The sequence below is a fragment of the Doryrhamphus excisus genome, linkage group LG15 (assembly GCF_037039965.1).
Source record: "Doryrhamphus excisus strain RoL-2023G ecotype Guam linkage group LG15, RoL_Dexc_Guam_v1.1, whole genome shotgun sequence".
Taxonomy (NCBI): domain Eukaryota; kingdom Metazoa; phylum Chordata; class Actinopteri; order Syngnathiformes; family Syngnathidae; genus Doryrhamphus; species Doryrhamphus excisus.
The window spans coordinates 3,517,611-3,537,761 of record NC_136371.1 but is presented as its reverse complement, the minus strand read 5'-3'; the positions used below and the strand labels follow the sequence as shown (position 1 = coordinate 3,537,761).

Here is a 20,151-nt window from a genome sequence, read left to right as displayed (position 1 = left end):
AATCACATAAGCAACAAGAAAAATGGCTTTGGAAAACCTAATTAGACTGCTGATATGTGACGATAAATATGTTTGACAACACTAATCATGCGGAGAAGAGGCTCACAATATGTCATTAAGATACATTTGCATTTCCGTGAAAAGCATTTTAAAGGGTAAATGATCTAATCGCATAGCTTCCATTATAATGTAGCACCTTCTTTATCTTTAGCAGTTTATGGTGTATTATAACTGTCAGCAGAATATACCTTGGCTGAGCTGAGGCTGGAAGCAGAAGTAACAACATTTCCTGTTGCCATAATAAAAAAAACAGCCTATCTGCGTGGATAAACCTTTGAAAAGAGAAGTCAACTAAATGTCAGGGAAACTAAAGTGGATTGTTTACGCACATACGTATATGACGCGTAAGCAAGTAAAATGTCAGAGGAATTCAGTTCTTTAATCAAAGTCTAATCTGTCGTTTATGTATGCTTTTGATAACTTGTCCTCGGATAAATAAACAGCAAAAAAACTTACATTTGGCGAGTTTTTTGTTTACGTTTTTAGTGCCTATCCCATTCAAACTTGCGGGGATCTGGATCATTTCCCAAATGACTGCGGTCAAAAGGCAGACTGGACGATAGACTCAAGGTATCACAGGCCAGATGAACTACAATACTTGAGACTGGTATCAGTGCAAACTGGTAATTGGTTGGTCGGAGTTGTGTGCAGGTTTTTGTACGTATTTAAAGCACACAGGAAGTGCTCGGACTAGGCCTTTCAAACCGCACTTGGGCCCACTTGACTTGGGTCAAAATCTACTTAACTAACAGGAAGCAATATGTAAAGCAAGGAGAACACAGATTTGCAAGTTTAAATATTATGTGTGGAGTACCCCAGGGGTCAATACTGGGACCAAAACCGTTCGACTTGTATATCAATGACATGTCTAAAGTTATGAAAGACTCAAAGTTGCTTAGTTATTTTCAGTAGTCTTTATACAAATACTATTTTGGGATATAAATGTAACTTTAGCTATTGTATGTAGATGAGAATCAAACCTTCACCTGAGTGAAGCTGGCCCCCCACCTCACAGAAAACTCAAGTCAAATAGTCTCATTTTTTAGTGCTATGTTTGTGCTGTTTTGTACAGTTAAAATGAATGCTTGTGCTGCTTTTGTTTTTGATTGATCAACGAGTTTTACCCTATTACGTAATCAGCCCCCAACGTGCTCGGAATTCAACAAAAAAATTTTGTGTGCTAGTTAGTGCTGTTTTGTGCAGTAAAAATGTGCTGCGTTCGTTTTTTAGTTATTACAAAGTTATTACCGTTTATTACATGTTCACCTAAAGGTCACACTTTTGTTTTTGAGTTATTACAGTTGATATAGTTTCATCTACATGGAAACGGCATTCTGGGTGACCTAAAACTGTATTTTTTTTTTCAAGCGTGGGAGAATCTGTTGTAGTTTCTGTACAGACAAGCGAAACGCTGCTTTATTAAAATGATGATGTCACCAAGCCGTCGCCACCCTGTTGCCGTCACATGACCAGAAGTGAGCTTTGACCTCAGTCAACATTCTTCTGATATTTTTTTGTCTTATATTTCACTTTGTCAAAAGTCTAAACAAAGTGTTTAGCATGTAGGCCTCACAGCTAGGAGACCTGAGTTCAATCCCACCCTCTGCCATCTCTGTGTGGAGTTCGCATGTTCATCCCGTGCATCCAAAATTGGCGTTAATTGGGTTAAAAAAATTGGGTTAATTGGCGACTCCAAATTATCCATGGGTATGAATGTGAGTGTGAATGGTTGTTTGTCTTTATGTGCCCTGTGATTGGCTGGCCACCAGTCCAGGGTGTACAGCTGGGATAGGCTCCAGCATGTGACGATAAGCGGTAGAAAAAGAATAATTGAATAAATTATCCTGACTATTTTGTATTTCAAGGGGAAAACACACATACACACAAAGTGTGGATAAATTGTTACTGTCTTACTGGGACAAAGTTGTCATTGTAACTCATGCGGACTAAACAGATTTGCAGTATGAATGACATTCCTCATTGCTATTATGTCTTCATTAAAACAAACTCCCACTCAAAGGTTCACACTGGGGGGAAAATAGCCTGATTGCACAACTTGACCATGGAGGAGACAAAAGAGAGAAGAGGAACACACTCAATATTTCTCAATTGGCACCAACATTGCATTGTTATTTCCTCTCCAATCATGAGAACCTCAGGGACATCTTTTGGCTTTTTCAGTCCGTAATAACAGCGAAAAACCTTTTTTTGTGTGTCTGTGCAATTGAACTTACATTAATTCCTTGTTTGTGTTTTGCAGCTCTGCTCTTTATCCTTTGGCTTCTAAAACATTCAGCGGAGGCAGATGAGCTGACGGCGCCAAAAATCCTAAACGCCGCAAATGGAGGATCTGTGACTGTGTCCTGTCATTATGACCCTCAGTTCAGAGACAACACAAAGTACTGGTGCAAGGGGCCAATATATGAGCTGTGTAAGATTGTTGTTAAAACGCCAAAGCGGCGCCACAGTGACAGATGCTCCATTGCTGATGACAAAAGGGCAGGAGCCTTCACTGTTACTATGTCATCTATCAGACCAAGTGATGAGGACATGTACTGGTGTGTTCTTGCCAGGCCGGGAAGGAATATTTTCACTGGTGTCAAGCTCATCGTCTCCAACGAAGGTAAATTTACCGTTTTATACACTCCCCCAAAATATTTAGTTTTAATATTTAGTTGTTTTTTTTTTAAATAGTTGAACATGATACCATATTTTTTCCCCCTCTGCTCAGTTTTAACACCAACCAGCACAACACCAACAAATTCTCTGGAGAACAATGAACACGTCAACATGCGGTGAGAAAATATCTTCTATACACAGAAGCCAAAATTACTGAAGGAGTTAATGACAAGTTTATATAAATGTGCATTAAAAAAAACAACATCAAAGAAGCGCAATTATTACTCCTTCATTCGGTGCATTGAAAGGTTTTTGCTTGAGCTAAAATAATAATGATCAGTTCTAATTGTCACCATATGTTTGTTCATGTGTTTAAATTAATACTTCTGAATCTAAAGGACATTTTTTTTTGCATCCTTAGCGTGTGTAGGTGTACCTAATGCTGTTAACAATTAATCTATATAATTTAATTTAATTAATCTATTACGGTATGTTACTCAGGTGGTGGAAGACTCTTCGATGGATCATCTTTTCTTCAATGGTGTTTAGTTTAATATCAGTTTATATAACCGTGTGGAGGATAAAGGCTGCACACAGAATATGGCAAAACAATGTTCCTCAACACAATACCAATATTTATGGGTGAAAGAACATGTGTGAAATATGACTAAATGCTGGACTATAAAATTATTCTGTATATATTCTACCAACAGCTTCCCTGCAGTAAAAAAAAAATGACTCTGGTTTTAAGTGAAGTGTGCAAAATAATGTAAGTCGACGCAGTGTAATACAGTATATAATAATGCCTATTTGTAATGTATACATTGTGCCTGTGTTGACTGCTGATAGCCAGCAGAATGACTGACATGACAACTTATCACAAAGCATGTGTTGTGTAAAAGTCAAACAATAAAATGAATAATAATACTAATCCTTCCACCCATCCATGTGAATTTACGAAAACATGCATCCAAATTGTCCATAGGTATGAATATGAGTGATTGATTGTTTATCTATATGTGCCCTGTGATTGGCTGGCGACCAGTCGACCCCGCCTCTCCCCCGAAGACAGCTAGGATAGGATCCAGCACCCCCACAACCCTTGTGAAGATAAACGGTAGAAAATGAATGAATGATATTTCATTTTTTCTTATTTTTATTATATTTCACTATTTATTGGTATGAAGTTTCCTGAAAATCAGCTTTAAAATCCTGTTTATTTGTAGATTTAGAAATCTTAATATTTTTGTCAAGTAAAATGAACTAGTTGCATAGACAAATTCACTAGTTTTAGTTCGTTTCCCCCAATATCTTGTTTGTTAATTTTATTTGTGGCCCGCCCTTCTTTCTTTACACTGCAAAATGGGGCTGGCCAAATATAAGATAGGACGACTACATTTTGGGAAATAAACTACTTCAAACTAGTGAAATTATCTGTCCATGCAGCAAGTAAATTTGAATTGGTATGGAATCTTAAATTAAGATTTTTACATCTAGAATTAATCAGGACCTTTAAGCCGCAAATACTGATTTTAAGAATAACATGCAACCGATAAAAAGTGAATTAAACAGTGACTGGGTAACTGGGTGACGGAATAATTGTCCATATTTACATTTTTCCAATGAAGTGATAGTTGAGGCTCATTCACCTGAGATTCCAGGTTCTGTCAGTGAGGTGACGTAATTACTTCCGCTATCCGAGCCTTGGGTAATCACGTTCAGGAGTAACGGAAACTGTCTTTTCAAAGTAAAAGCAATAAAAGACAGCGGCTACGTTCGTTCGTTCAATCGGTCACGGAGTTAGTTAAGGAATGCAAGCCAAAATACACATCCAGCTTTTACTAACATCTAAATATATGTTTTGAATATGTTTACCTCATTTGTCATTGATTTAATTTTCCACTTCACTCTTGACATCCGGTTGTATTATTTCTAGTTTAACAAATGAGCAGGAAGTACTATTGAGCCAAGTTACGGTCTGTGCCAACGCCCGGTTGCATAGAAGAAGCCAGCGTTAGCCAGTAGATATTCCAAGGGCCTCAGGTATGTTACACATGTTCACGGTATAGATTTGTAGCGATAACGAAACAAAAACAGCATTACCTCCAATTCTATTCATAACAGACACCGAAACGCCAAGTCAACGCTAGTTAGCTAGCTGCTGTGGCCGGCCTCTTGCTAAGAGTTAATGCTAGCCTTGTGTTAGCGTAGCTTGCGAACGACTCAATTCTCGTGTCTGCCTTCGCTAATTTTCATAGATTAAATCTTTAGAATTTATCTTTTCTGATCAGCCAACGTTAGCATATGTATAGATATATTTATATTAGATGTTGGGGTTTGACGCTTACTGTTTGGGCTTGTATACTTTGCATCCTGACTCTTTTCTCCAAGTGAGTTGGATTGAATCCAGCGTCTGTATTGAAAGACGATGGTTGTTATAAACAAAGTTGAGCCAGGGTTTAACTTGTCATATGTTGGCTATAATCATTGTTTTTCATTGCATGCCTTATTAAATGAACGTTGTCATTTGTTAGCACTGTCGCCAGCCCTACCACAAGGAAGCGAGATGCAGACCATCAAATGTGTGGTGGTGGGTGATGGGGCAGTGGGAAAAACCTGTCTACTGATTTCATACACCACCAACAAATTCCCATCGGAATATGTACCAACAGTGAGTATTCTTGTGCGGTTCGATGCTCGGTGACACGCTAACATGGGTTGTTTTCTCACAGGTATTTGACAACTATGCAGTAACTGTTATGATCGGGGGTGAACCATACACCCTTGGCTTATTTGACACAGCAGGTACATTTTCATTTAACCTCTGATTAGCCACGTTTACATGAGTTTTTCTCTTTCCGAATGACGTTTCCGAAAGCAATGGTATACATGGAAAGGAATATTCCAATCGCGCGTCTACATGCGCCGCTATAATCAACTAGGATAGTCAATGGAGCATGCGCAGTAAAGCGTAAACACCAACATTACGTGATACCGACTTCCTGGAGTTTTTCTTTCACTTGTTGGAACCGTATTGCGAGTTTTTCGTTCGTTTGAAATTTAGTTAGGATCAAAAACAAACTTTCCGCAGCAGTCCAGCGCCGATTGCTCGCCTCCATTTTTTAAAATTGAAAAACATCCTGAGCTGTGTGTTACGTCATATCTCAGTATTTGCTGAAAGAACACACCCGAGAACAGGAAAAGATAAAGTTGAATCTTGAAAATATTTTATAATTAAGCTCGGCACATCTTTTATATAGATATGTATTTTCTTTTATAATAAAACTGGACTTGTGAATGGCGTATAGAAGGGTTTAGATTCTGTTTCACAGATGGCGCTAATGCACACAAAATCTGCTTGCCAACCGCCAATAACAACAGAAGAAGAAAAACACCACGAAGAAGAACGCACCCTGACAACTTTCAGATTGAGCGGTTACAAGACACCTCAATCGGATTGGGGAAAGGAATATTCCACCCCTGTGAATCCGATTATATATTCTGTTTGGCACTTTTCTTTCGGAATGGGGTGTATACAAAGGTTACATTCTTTCCGTTTGGATTGGAATATTTGGGTCCATGTAAATCTGGCTATTGATTGAATTTGGTATGGAATGGTCTTACGTAAAGATTGATCTCCTCACAGGTCAGGAAGATTACGACAGGTTACGACCACTAAGCTACCCACAGACAGACGTCTTCTTAGTCTGCTTCTCAGTTGTTTCGCCATCCTCATTTGAAAATGTCAAGGAAAAGGCAAGCGGCTCTTACACACCAACAAAATAATTGTACATGTTTGATATTAAAAGTTAATACTCCTATTTTTTCTCTTGTAGTGGGTTCCTGAAATTACTCACCACTGTCCCAAGACTCCATTCCTATTGGTAGGCACTCAGATCGACCTGCGTGACGACCCTTCTACTGTGGAGAAGTTAGCCAAGAACAAACAGAAGCCAATCACCCCAGAGACAGCAGAAAAGCTGGCCCGCGACCTTAAGGCGGTTAAATACGTGGAGTGCTCAGCCCTTACACAGGTAAGACTTCCGGTTTAACCGCTCGCAGCTCTTTGGCATTTTCCTAACGAGGGTACAAATGCTTTTGCTAACAACTCGATCTAACCTTGCCTGTCTTTCCTCCCTTGTTTTTCCTCTTTCTGTAGCGGGGACTGAAGAACGTATTTGATGAGGCTATCCTAGCTGCTTTAGAGCCCCCTGAAACTCAAAGAAAGAGAAAATGCTGTTTGTTCTGATGTCTTCTTGATTCTTGCTTTGCCTCTCAATTGTCTGCTGCTTAGTCATTGTAAAGAAACGTCTTATCAAGCTAATTACAGTACACCTAAACTTACAAAATAAATGCTCATGAACATTTCATACGTGTGTTCATGTGCACTTTGGGTTCAACTAATGGGTTATATCACACAGGTGGCCTGATATGACAAAGTGCCAAACTTAAGTTCGACTTTAATGCACGCTTGTCTCTGCCACAGGGCACATTACTGTTTTTGTTTACCTTGGCTTTATGTTCATATCTTAAATATTGCCCTATGAAGCATTTAGCTATATTCTATCGGACAGCGAGAAGACATTCTTTTCTACAACATAGACATTCCCTATAGTTCTTTCTATGGGAGCGAGTCTTGTTATATCGTCATGTTATTTGAATAAAGAACCATCTGGATTTCCTCGTTGCCTCTCCACTCGGCTTCCTTTTGTTTTTAAGAGGCCAGTAGATGCTGCGTCTGTGTCCCAGCGTTATTTTGAATATGAATGTTTTGTTTCCACAGAAAGGATTAAAGAATGTGTTTGATGAGGCAATACTGGCTGCCCTGGAGCCCCCCGAACCTAAGAAAAGACGTAAATGTGTTCTGCTCTAAGTTTCGTCTCGTCAGCCTTCTCCGCACCACTTTCTAGGTTAGCAGCACTCTCAAAGGGGACCTATTATGCTCAGTTTTTGACCAGTTGTGGATTCCTATAGAGCAGCTGTACATAATAACCCGCGCAGAAAGCTTTTTAGATTTTCCAGAATCTGCACCTATTCCAGCTGTAATTCCTTTGATTTGTGCTTTCTGCCAAAACTGTCTGAATTTATTCCACCCAAGGCCCGCCTGCGGGCCTGCTCACACGCCCAAAGGGCTTCCTAACTATGAACCATATAAGGAAGTCCGCCCCTCTGTGACATCAGTTTTACCACGCCTTTTGAAACTGAGCGTTTTGAGCCATCCCAAACTTCTTTCAGGGCTCACTTCTAGATGCGCAAACCTCATTATCTGAAACTTTGGCATCATTTAACACGAGAATACAACATTCTAACTACATTTATAGGTCAGAAAAATGCTAAAAGTATAACAGGTTCCCTTTAAGGTTTGCTTCACAGCAACGTTTCTTCACAATTTAAAATATTTGCCTCCTCACATAACCTAAATACATATTTAGTGTGTTGAACATGATTAAAAAATGGATGTTTTGTGATGAGTTCATACTTATAAATTGGCCTTACGTGATGTAATGGACTTTTTAAAACGTATCGACATGTCTAGACAACAGTTCAGCTGCAAGTTTGCAGATTGACTGATTTATCAAACGCTATTCTAACTGAAAGCACTAAGTAGATAATGAGTTGAGTGCAGTTAGTTGCTGCTGATTCTTTTGATTCTATTTATAACCCGCAGCGTGAACACCCTCCACAAAGCTATCAACAGCTCTATTTGAAGGAATATTTGTCTTGAATACTGAACAGAAATACTGATATCACTTTGTAGATGCAGTATTTAAGTGCAGAGACTGATGACATTGTACACTTTTTCAAAAGTATTTGCTTGCCCACATGACATCATATCAGATAGCAACACTTCTTAGAAAACTTGATATATGATTCTATATCCTAAATGCCAGAAATAGTATTTTGTTTTCCCCTATATCCATTCCGAGATGTGGGCTTGATTAATGTGTACATATCGTGAGAATTACTCATAACTTATTGACTGAATGTTTAAGTTGAAGTTCACATGATGCAAAGTATTGATTCCAATCAAGGTTGGGTTTGTTTTTGTTCAATTTGACAAGTTGTACTGTATTTTCCATGTGATAAAACAACACAATAAAACAGTATTACGAATAGACTTCAAATGCAATGTGTTGTCTTATTAATGCTTGAACAGCGACGTATGGATGTGTGTCCCAATAAACTGGAATAACAGTATTTACTGCAGCACATTCGTGTAATACACACATCACAAACATATACTATACAAGTTAGTGCAGAGTGACGCAACCTGGAAAGAAAGCACATTTAGCCCAGATTTGGACTACAATGGGTAATTCATCAGACTTCTCATAACGTTGCTAATTAAGTACAAAGGACATAATTGCTGGTGGCAAAGCAACCATTGCACATTCTATAGGTTTCCCCTTCAGTGGGTAAACACAACTCCTTTAGAGCCACAAACGCCAAATACAATCAAGCCAACAACATCTCAATGTTAAAAAAAAAGGTGATTACATAGCCTTTAATGACTGCAAAGGTCTCTAAAGATGCATTGAAGATTAAGGATTTGCATCGTTCCACGCAGTTAATGCAGTTTTATCGCTTTCAATTACATGAGTGTACTATAGTATTCGGCCTAAACTTTAGCTGCTGGAGATTACATAAGTGCAACAAACCACTGAAATCCATTTAGTTGCAGTAACTAAATTTTGATATGATAAAGACCAGTATTTGAGGTTGGAAAATGAAGTCCTAAGTCCATCACACTAGGACCTTAATGTTTCTGGTGTAACAAAAAAGATTACAGGCCTTGTACATAAACCCTATTGAGTAATATTTACTGAATAGCTTGAGTCAGGTGTGTTAAAAGTGTGGCCCAGCAGCCATCTGCAGTCCGTGAGTCATTTATTATTAAAAATTAAGCAAAATGTAAAGAAAAAAACCCGACATAATACACGTAATAAAGTTTTGGCTTTAAATGTAGGTTTGTTTTTTTTATATAATCAAAATGGCACCCTGCATCCTTTGATTTTTCTGTATGTGGCCCTTGGTGGGAAAGACTTGGACACCCTTGGCTTAAGTGGTGTCCGAACAGAAGCTCACAACATAGGACCTAAAATGACCTGATTAAATTAGATATTCACTCCCAGCATGTGTTCCCTCGATGACAGACAAAGTAACAGATTTTCTTTGATTGGGAGTGTCTGCTAACTCATTGAAGAAGTGGTATGTTCCAAATAGCATCTTTCGAAGAGCAAAATGGTAATAGGGCAATAGGCAAAGGCGGGAACCAGGTATTAGCGGAGGCCTATTGAGCTATGTGTCCACTGCAGGGCATATCTCAACACAACTGTCTGTAAGGCGAATACCATACCACCCAGCCCAGAACTGCGTGTCCTTGCCTCCATGGGTAAAGCGGATGTATCTCACTCCTGGACCATAGTTCTGGAACATGTGTGTTATCTGGGAGGAAGAAAAAAAAAAAGTATATTCTTTGAACTATTATTGATTAAAGACTCAAGTCTGTCTTCATACCTGATTCCATTTAGGGTCGCTCCATTGGTCAAAATAAATCTCCTCGGGGGAAAAGATCTGAATTGGTCTCTTCTTTTGATTCAGGAGCTCCACCTGAATCTTGAATTGACAGCCACAGTCCCAGCGAGGAGCATACCTTAACACGAGAAACTGATTATTTTTTAGCAAATGTTGACCTCTAAAGTGCAAAACAGACATCCTTGTTCTGTTTTCCTAAAAAAAAAAAAAAAATTCCCGGAGCGGCGGCGGCGGTAATTCATGCTCGCTATCGTTCTCACCAATCTGATATTTTGATGTCTGGCTGGAAGTGGTCCATGAATGATGCGTTATAACCTTCCGTCTCCAAGTCAATCAGCTGGGACTTCCTGCACATGCTGAAGACATCATAAAATGTTTGAGTACATTTTCAATGCATATGTTAAACATAGCACATATATATATATATAGCATTATATAAGATTTCAGTATGTGGAATCAAACTATGGAATGGATTGAGTAAGACCCTCAAAAAATGCATGAAAACGATGAGCCAATTCAAGAAACAATACAAGCAGTTGATGTTTGCTAAATACAAGGATGAAGAGTCTTGAACCAGTCATGATGTGCTATATATATCACTATATTGACACTTACTATGGTACCCATTATGTCATTGGATGGTCATATCCCCTTACTTAGGTACGGGACAAAAAATTACAAAATTAAAAAAAAACAACAAACAAAAAAACCTTAAACTGTATTACAGAAAGCAGGAAGTGAACAAATGTAACGGTTACTGATTGTAAAAGTACCAGATGGAGGGGTAGGATTTAATAAGCTTTGCTTCTTCCTACTCCTTTTGGACATGTGGAACTGTGAACTGATTATGTGATGCATTCAATTGTAATCTGATGCATGTTCAAATGAAATTAAACCATTACCATTGCTATTTTAAGAACCACTGGATGTTAAGTACTTACCCATATGAAGTCACAAAGTTTTTCTTGACCGTTTCATTGGGATGGGGCACCATGACACCCTCTACTTTCCATAGGTCGCCGCTGTTCTCCAGTATTTGCCAACCCCTCATTTTATCTGATAAGATAAAAGGTTAAAACTGCGACTAAAGTGTCAAACACAACAAAGAAACATTTCGCCTCTCTTTCCTTACCTTCTGCTCTTGGGTTCTTCAGAAGATTCCGTCTTTTCCTACACAAGAAGTAAAATAACCTCCAGTCTTTGGGTACTTTGGAGACATCACGGAGATGGTAGCCTTCTCTCCTGCATCTGTCTCTCCATAAAGACTGGCTGTCAGCAATGTCCTTCCACTGACGACACACTAACCGACAAATCTGAACCACATGATCTGGGGGGAGCTTAATGAAGATCTCCTCCAGGACTTCTATGGGGATAAGGAACTGAATAGAACAGAACAATGCAAAAGTTATAACTTTCCACAATGTTGACAACCCCACTGTTTACCTATAATGTGGCTTTAGAATGGAAAAACCCAATGGTGCATTCAATGATCAAATTCATAAATCGTACATCTCAGTACAACACATCTGTTATAGCAACAGACAGCATCTAATGACTAATGAAACCGATGTAACTATATTAGCAACGTAATTGGACCTTTGTTTTACCTTAGACAGCGGGCTGGACACGATAGGACCCGAAGACTGACTTCGACTCGAGGCGGCCATATCAGAGCTTTGAGTTGTACCCATAATATGTACTCTTCATTCCTCACACAGCGGAGACAAGACTGCATTGACGTGTTTTCATGCGAAATAAGTCTGGTGATAGCAGGGTGTCCAATAGGTTAAAACCTCTGCTATACAACGATTGACTCGACGCGGAAGTTCGAGCTCGAAGTAAGCTACGGGTGAGTTGATGCTAATGTAGCTACACTATGCTATTACGTGTCGCTCTACATTCCGGTAATGACTAAAAGTACTTTCGGTCAAGAATCGGCGCGTATTGAAAACGAAACTGACTAATTTTCCTTCACTAGTCACTTCCTCTTTCTGTCAGTTATTGTGCCTTTGCTTTCTGTACCGGGTCTGCTCGAAATCCACAGCAAATATATGCGGGGTCGAATTTTCATCTTTACATCAAACTCCGCCCGCTCGGTACACATTGTACAATATTTCTTGCTAACCTAAAAATAAAAAAACGAACCGTCAACGTCATCGAGTGGGCGTGTCCTGAGGCAATCCGGAAGGGAAACTACGAGGTCCTTAAGGTAATAGAACTAGAAAAAAACTTTAAAAAAGCATAAATGAAATATGAGCGAGAAAGATTTTAATATTATGGCAAACAAACAGGTGCATTCATGATATAAATCATCCAGGCACTGCAATTTGCGTGCAATTTGGTACACACAACTTGATCATAAAATACTAGCCTTAGCAAAAATAAATGTACACCACAGAGGCTTAATATGTGGTAGCCATTGATGTTGGTGTCACATTACATTTTTTAGCAGGCCCCAAACCCTGTCCTTGATACGTTCTTCAACTCTGCATCTTTTACTGAATAATGTCGAGACCAAAGATAAATGCAATATGATTGAGTGACAAAGAATTTGCTCCTTGTCGATTCTAAAACAAAATGTTCAATCTATTCTTCAGAGTCTTTTTGGTCACCAGAGGAACCCCTATGTGTCCGTGTCAATCCGGTGAGCTGCAAAGAGAAATAAAGCCAGATTGGTCAAACATGGAGGAGGTGGTAAACCCACTGTGGTTTAAATGTATTCAATTAACTTACATTGCTTTGGTATCCTGAGTGGTTCTGCATCTCCCGATAGGACTTGATGCATGACACCGCGGAACTGATACAGCACCTTTAGACTCTTCTCCTCACCCACACAGGGGTCATAGAACCCTGGGAGTCCTGACTAATATGTAGACACAAAAAGAACCACATAATAATAAACACACAATACAAAAAAACAACATTCAGATATCCATTAACTTTATGATTCCAATTTAAAACTGACAACACAAACCTTTGTGGCCTCGGTCAGGATGAGTTTAGAGTCTTTCACAAGACACTGCAGTGGCACAGTCACGTCAATGACCTTTGCCCTCTCATGTTTTCGGCTGTTGTCTGTCACAAACTTGCCATACCAGGCATTGAGGATGATTAGACCTGGTTTAGAAGGCAGCAGTTAAGAATAGTGCAAAAGGTATTATTTTATTTTAGGAAGCTCGACAGCAGCTGACTGAATTCCTGGAGATGAAAACATTTCTGCTCTATGATGCAAGCAAAATAGTAATTTTCATTAATTCTGTAAAAAAAAAAACACACACAAGTATATTTATCTGTAATGTAAGATAAGGAAAACACATAAAGAGTGCAAAGTCTGCCAGACTGCTGATGACCAAATTGCCAGACTCGACTGAGGGAAATTAACTTGTATGCTTTAAAGGGGATCTATTATGCTTTTTCCACTTTTCTAACCTATAAATGTAGTTAGAATGTTGTATTATCGTGGTAAAGGATGCTAAAGGATGATAAATTGCTGTTTATTATCAACTCCTTTAAAGTTAGCGGCACAAATCAGAACTCTTCCTATGCACTCGGGAGTGTGACCAACCACAGTAGAGTGGGCGTGCCTGGCGGCGGACCATGAGTGGAATAAATTAAAACAGACAGTTTTCGCAGGAACCACAAAATCCAAAGAAATTCATCTGAATAGGTGCAGATTCTGGAAGAACTATAAAGCTTTGTGTGCTGGTTATCATGTGTAGCTACTCAAAAGGAGAGCACAACTCAATACAAAGGGCCGAAAAATAAGTATTCTACAACTAAAAATACATGAAAAGCTTACATAATTCAGCAAATTAAACTACAGTGGAATTATTGTTTTGTCAGTGGGTGAAAACGGGGACCAGAACCAAACTTTGCGGAAATTTTAAACATCACTATTCTTACCCATTCGAGACTCCTCAGCTTCAATAATCCTCCGCACAGACTCCTGCATCAGCAAGACCTTCAGAGACGAGAAACAGAGATCATATGCATTGCTGAAATCAGTAAGACTTTCCATCAACACAATTAAACACAATACCTTAATGAACACAGTACTACGGTATGCTAGTTTAAGGTTAAGTTTAAAACCGGGTAAAAAGCTACTTGGCAAACAGGATGCAATATGTGAAGCTAGGAGGACACATCTGCAATCTACTGCAGGGGTCAACACTGGAAAGTCACGCAACATCCAAAAATGTATGTGTCAACTATTAACGTCCTTCTTTGTCATATACTTTTTAAACCACTACCATCACATTCCAAGTCCGCGTCAATGCTAAACTTTTTGGTGTAAAAATTTAAACATCTGCTCTTCGTCTAGCACAATACCAGCTAATACCAGCTACTGAACATCTCTAATGAAGTTCTCACCGCAGCCTCTGCCTCCTGTTTCTTTTTGGCTATGTTTGAGGCCGAGCTCTCACGCTGCTTCTCCAGGTCTCTGTTAAATGATAGATAGATAGAAGGAATAAAAGGATCTTTTAAAAAAAACAGCTTTGATAATACATGCATGGCTTTCTTGAATAAATCTTTTTGTATAAAATAACTTAAAGTGGAGGTGAAGTCTCTTACTGTTCCTTCTGAGCTTGCACATACGGCCGAATAACGAGTCGCTGCATGGCGAGGTAGACAACCAGGGGTCCAACCGTGGCGTAAAATACAGCACTTGGCAGAAGTTGGTCGGTCAGGTGAATAGGGAAGAAATAAGTCTGGCTGGCTCTGTTTAGTCTGCAGAGAGGTGGCCATTTGTATTCATTATTGACAAGCTACTTGATATTAAAAGACAAATTCCACCTTTAAAAAAAAAAAAAGTTTTTTTTTTTTTTAATTTATTCCCCCCTCTGCCCGCCTCCGGGCATGCCCATTTGACTGGGATTGGTCACATGCTTCCTAACTATAAACCATATAAAGAAGTCCGCCCCTCTGTGACATCACAAAGGAGCAGTTTTACCACGCCTATTCAAACAGAGTTTTTGGAGCCATCACAAACTTCTTTCAGGGATCACTTCCAAATGCGCAAACCATCATTTAACACGAGAACACAACATTCCAACTACATTTATAGGTCAGAAAAGTGGAAAAAGCATAATACTTCATTAATTCCTTTGGGATTCATTTGGCATCTCCACTGCTCCATGTGTAGCACTGTTTAAAGTAAATAAATAGTATAAAGTGTAAAAGAATATAAGATAATATATAAAAACTCAAAAAGATAGACTCATAGATGTATGTATGCATGTTGATGACCGCAATCTATGCATGTCCAGCAAAATTGAAAGTGAAACAGCCTGCAATTAAATATTGGTTAATATATTGTGAAAATCAACCCGCCCTTAAATGAATAAAAGCAGCACTTACTTGACCTTGAGTGAGACACCTTGGGGCACGCCTACACTGACTGTGGCCCCCAAAACGCTGTGTCTACTGATTTTCCTCTCAGCACCATATTCTACCACAGTTCCAAAGAAACCAGACCTGCAACACACATACGACATCTTTGCAAACATTCACTTCCACTCTGAAAAGTAACACAATATACTTAGAGCACATACTTTACTGAGCCCTTAATCTTTGTCTGGTCTTCATCCTGGAACTTGTACTGGTAGCTCATCATGATAAAAGTGTGTGGAATGCCAAGCTGCAGAGAGAGTAAGAGAACATGGCGGCTCAGCGCTGACAGGCGACTTATTAAATGCTGTTAACACACACACACACACGAGTGCGGCAAACCTGCACTGCGAATGTAAAATGGCTGCTCTTGGTGTCCCTGACTATGCTGGTGTTCATAGAGGAGTGGATCCCCCAACGCCATTGCAGGTAGCCCATCGTGTTCTTGTCCAGGTGACGGGCCAACACTGTGGTTATGCCAGGACGCACGCCTCGTGATGAAAACTGGAGTCCGCACTGTCCCGTCACAAAGCTGAGGGGAAATAAAAAAATAAGAATATTATTATTATTATTATTATTATTTAGTTTTTCCAATGCACATCTTTTTCTAAAAATTCACATACCACCGAGGCGTCAAATTTCGGAATATCTTCATTCCGAAGAGAGGTCCGTGTGTGTCCCCGGCGCCGAGCTCTATCTTTACGCACAAAATTATACATATGTAAGAATATGTAAGTTTGCTTTTACACTCGATATAAGAGCAGCATACCTCCCCCCAACCTTGAGCTGAGGTGACTCTCCTCAGGGCCAAGTTAATAGTACCGCCTCCGTTTCCATTGTGTGTGGACAAGGAGCCGGACAAGATGGCCGTGTCATTTGTGGTAAGAGGAGCCTGCAGGAGAAAACACGGCATCATATTACCGTAAACACCTCAAAACCCATCTGGCACCATGTTTCACCTCTATGGACTGTGATATGTGCATCTTGTTGATTTCCACGTGCGGGATGCCTCCTCCAACCATGTCCTCATAGTCCTCTTCATAGCGGTCAAAGAGGTCTGTGGCATCAATGCCTACACTAATCGTTCCCTGTTGAATATTTTCAGTGGTGAGAGAAACAATGTTAAAGTTGCAACCGGTGGAGAATACCACAGCCAATAGCAACTATCATTAAATCTTTTAGAATACAATATGTACAAGATGGTTCTTTAAAATATTCATGAGGTTGTGAGTTGTGAGCAATTGACCATACCTTTGGGTTGGTCCTTTGCTGGAGTCTTCGCTCCTCTCTTTCTTTCTGAAGACGCTCATACTCCTCTCTGATCTCTGCGGGTGTTCTTTTTCTCTCTATCACCTGGTAAAAGTACATATTTATTTACTTATTACTGTTATCATTCAGATAATGACATAGTAAAGTAATTGTTTACAATGACTTGATCGTAAAACTCAACCATAAAAACAAATAGACAATAGTTTTACCTCCCATCCTTCCACATCGAGTCCACGCTTTCCATAGACATCATAGATTGCTCTTGCCTGTGGATCACTGAGCACTACAAAAACATACAAATAAGAGAAAAAGTGGGTTATCCATGGATGTTGCTGTTGCCAGATGTAGTCATCTTCTAGATTCACTTTGGTCTTACCTTCATAAGCTTCATGTACGAGGTTAAATAGCTGCTCTGCTTGTCGCTTTAGTTCTGGATCCCGATGTTTGTCCGGGTGATATAACATGCATAGGCGCCTGTATGCTGCCTTCAATTCATCCTGTGTTGCCTGATGCACCACATTGAAGTAAACACATTAGAATAAATATCTGTACAACATGCAACCAGCTTAATGTAAAAAAAATACCTTCTATTGTAAGTTATATAGCAATCAGTCATTTGTTTACATTTTGCAAACAAAGGAAAAACTGTCCCTAAAATGCATTTTTGAAAAATAGGACCGCCAGAAATTAAAGTTGCACTAATTTCCATTTAATGGAATGTTTAATGACAGCAGCACTGCACTGTATACTTGCAGTAAAAGAGAGACAACTGTAAGCACTCCATCTCCCGACATTAACGTCTAATCTGATCAACTGTAAATCCAGGTGTACTCAATCATTATAGCATTAGCCATGTAGCCCTTGTACACAGTCCAAGAAATAATTCGTATACTACAAATTTCTGTCAATTCTGAAATCCATTAAACCACAACTACGATTAGTCCCGCACGCTGTTTTGTTAACCGATTAAATTTTTTAAAGCAAAACTATCACCCCGAAACTTGTTGTATGTCCTGAAAAAGTTTCCGATTGGAGCCACATAGTAGAAATCAATGTCGAGGGTCAAAAGCTAGCCGCATGGCTAACGTTAAACATCATTACACGCGAAACCATAGACTAATATCGAGTGGCGGAGAACAGAATAGCTTTGGCATGTTTGCACACAATAGCTCCACAGAAGACAACTGGATAATGTACCTCTCGCCTGACATTTAGAAGGGAATAGTAATCATCACTGGAGATCTCATCATCTTCCAAGGCAGACGCCATGTTTACACCCGGTCATTTCTTCTTCGAGTTATCGCTTGAGTTACTCAATGACGCTACGAGGCACTTTATCGCCCCCTTGTGATTCGGATGTATATTTACAACATGTTTCAAATTGTGAATGTTTTAAAATTTCACATTAGAAATGTGATAATGTTTAAAATATATATTTTTTCATATTTAAAAATATAGTATATTTAGATATGGTGGCTTTACTTCATTTTTTTCTTTTGCAATACTAGGAAACCTTAAGTGCATTATGTTGATAATGGCATTTCAACATATCTAACATGCATACCATATCAATAAGCTTTTATTTATTATTTAATTTGAATCTTAATATGATGCAATTGAATATAAAAAGTCAAAATAAAATTGTCTTCATGATTTAAACATTTGGGACATATGACGTTGTATCATTCTGAGGAGATAGTCCCCATACAGGAAAGCTAGAAGGGAAGAGAAAAAGAGAAAAAAAATTCTCATGATTAATTCAAGTCTTGCATGAGTTTGAGACTCTTTTTTTTTTTTTACAACAGCAGACCTTATTTTGACTGTGCAAGGCCAGCGGGCAGCAGAGGAGCTGTCCTTTCAGCACCACCTCCTCCACCATTTCAGCGCTGATGGCCCACAGCCTGTTAATGTAGGATGAAGGCTGTCCTTAAGTGCTGCAGTTGACAAGAGTGCCAACAGCAACGTGTATCAAGCTCAATGATCTGTAATTAGATTGCTTGTAGTTATTAATGCAGCCACACTATTGTCAAGCCTAGCTGCACCACAATAATAGAAGGGGAACCTTGAAGGCACAGTGGATGATTTGAAAGTGCACAAATCTCACCGACAGTGCTATAAAATGGTAGATGGCATTCATGTTTTCACACATCATTCATCAATTAACAAAAATAAATTAACATGATGAAAGTTAAAATGGGCTGTACGGCGATTGAGTGGTTAGCACGCAGAACTATAGGAAAACAGGGTTCAATTCCACCCTTGGCCATCTCTGTGTGGAGTTTGCATGTTCTGTCCGTGCATGCGTGGGTTTTCTCCGGGTACTCCGGCTTCCTCCAAAAACATGCTAGGTTAATTGGTGACTCCAAATTGTCCATAGGTATGAATGTGAGTGTGAATGGTTGTTTGTCTATATGTGCCCTGTGATTGGCTGGCGACCAGTCCAGGGTGTACCCCGCCTCTCACCCAAAGACAGCTGGGATAGGCTCCAGCACCCTGCGACCCTTGTGAGGAAAAAGCGATAGAAAATGAATGAATTAAATTTAAAATGGGCTGCACGGCGGTTGAGTGGTTAGCGCGCAGACCTCATGGCTAGGAGACCAGGGTTCAATTCCACCATCTGTGTGGATTTTGCATGTTCTCCCTGTGCATGCGTGGGTTTTCTCCGGGTACTCCGGTTTCCTCCCACATTCCAAAAAACATGCTAGGTTAATTGGCGACTCCAAATTGTCCATAGGTATGAATGTGAGTGTGAATGGTTGTTTGTCTATATGTGCCCTGTGATTGGCTGCACGGTGCATGAGTAGTTAGCGCGCAGACCTCACAGCTAGAAGACCAGGGTTCAATTCCACCCTCGGCCATCTCTGTGTGGAGTTTGCATGTTCTCCCCGTGCATGTGCGGGTTTTCCTCCCACATTCCAAAAAAAACATGCTAGGTTAATTGGCGAATGTGAGTGTGAATGGTTGTTTGTCTATATGTGCCCTGTGATTGGCTGGCGACCGGTCCAGGGTGTACCCCGCCTCTCGCCTGAAGACAGCTGGGATAGGCTCCAGCACCCGCCGCGACCCTCGTGAGGAAAAAGCGGTAGAAAATGAATGAATGAATGAAAGTTTTATCATTGATTTTGGTTATTAATTGATAACCTTGACAGAAACAAGCATTATTTGATTAGGTGGCTGAAAAAGAAGTGATGTTGTCATAGGCATAGACACAAAGTGAGGAAGGGGAGACATGTGTGTGTGTGTGTGTTGTCAGTCAGAGCCTGGCAGCCAATAGTAAGT

General features: G+C 39.7%; 4 protein-coding genes across 6 annotated transcripts; 2 read left to right on the top strand and 2 right to left on the bottom strand.

Annotated features, from left to right (window-relative positions):
- Positions 1 to 2,120: 2,120 nt before the first annotated feature.
- LOC131104555 (CMRF35-like molecule 7) lies at positions 2,121 to 3,385 on the top strand. Its single transcript, XM_058051861.2, has 4 exons — positions 2,121 to 2,240; positions 2,321 to 2,683; positions 2,792 to 2,855; positions 3,181 to 3,385. Exons 1-4 carry the CDS (start codon positions 2,123 to 2,125, stop codon positions 3,323 to 3,325), a joined length of 690 nt encoding a protein of 229 aa, XP_057907844.2. The 5' UTR covers positions 2,121 to 2,122; the 3' UTR covers positions 3,326 to 3,385.
- Positions 3,386 to 4,477: 1,092 nt separating this feature from the next.
- LOC131104244 (cell division control protein 42 homolog) lies at positions 4,478 to 8,809 on the top strand. Of its 3 annotated transcripts, none has more exons than XM_058051224.2 (6): positions 4,478 to 4,700; positions 5,214 to 5,350; positions 5,412 to 5,484; positions 6,326 to 6,435; positions 6,516 to 6,713; positions 6,839 to 8,809. In XM_058051224.2, exons 2-6 carry the CDS (start codon positions 5,246 to 5,248, stop codon positions 6,926 to 6,928), a joined length of 576 nt encoding a protein of 191 aa, XP_057907207.1. In that variant the 5' UTR covers positions 4,478 to 4,700; positions 5,214 to 5,245; the 3' UTR covers positions 6,929 to 8,809. The 3 variants fall into 3 exon arrangements, with proteins under 3 accessions (XP_057907207.1, XP_057907206.1, XP_057907208.1); XM_058051223.2 differs by having other exon boundaries at positions 4,480 to 4,722; positions 7,463 to 8,809; XM_058051225.2 differs by having other exon boundaries at positions 4,482 to 4,722.
- Positions 8,810 to 9,664: 855 nt separating this feature from the next.
- On the bottom strand, positions 9,665 to 12,336 carry LOC131104243 (F-box only protein 6-like). Its single transcript, XM_058051221.2, has 6 exons — positions 11,823 to 12,336; positions 11,348 to 11,594; positions 11,157 to 11,271; positions 10,476 to 10,571; positions 10,198 to 10,333; positions 9,665 to 10,125 (listed from the first exon to the last, which is right to left on the bottom strand). Exons 1-6 carry the CDS (start codon positions 11,904 to 11,906, stop codon positions 9,979 to 9,981), a joined length of 825 nt encoding a protein of 274 aa, XP_057907204.2. The 5' UTR covers positions 11,907 to 12,336; the 3' UTR covers positions 9,665 to 9,978.
- Positions 12,337 to 12,466: 130 nt separating this feature from the next.
- Positions 12,467 to 18,196, bottom strand: dnajc11a (DnaJ (Hsp40) homolog, subfamily C, member 11a). The gene is made up of 16 exons (XM_058051220.2): positions 18,070 to 18,196; positions 17,249 to 17,378; positions 17,082 to 17,155; positions 16,855 to 16,956; positions 16,563 to 16,691; positions 16,373 to 16,495; positions 16,227 to 16,300; positions 15,946 to 16,135; positions 15,768 to 15,853; positions 15,574 to 15,690; positions 14,788 to 14,943; positions 14,587 to 14,656; positions 14,119 to 14,176; positions 13,190 to 13,332; positions 12,949 to 13,078; positions 12,467 to 12,864 (listed from the first exon to the last, which is right to left on the bottom strand). The coding sequence occupies exons 1-16, from the start codon at positions 18,139 to 18,141 to the stop codon at positions 12,839 to 12,841; spliced, it is 1,680 nt and encodes a 559-aa protein (XP_057907203.2). The 5' UTR covers positions 18,142 to 18,196; the 3' UTR covers positions 12,467 to 12,838.
- Positions 18,197 to 20,151: the final 1,955 nt, after the last annotated feature.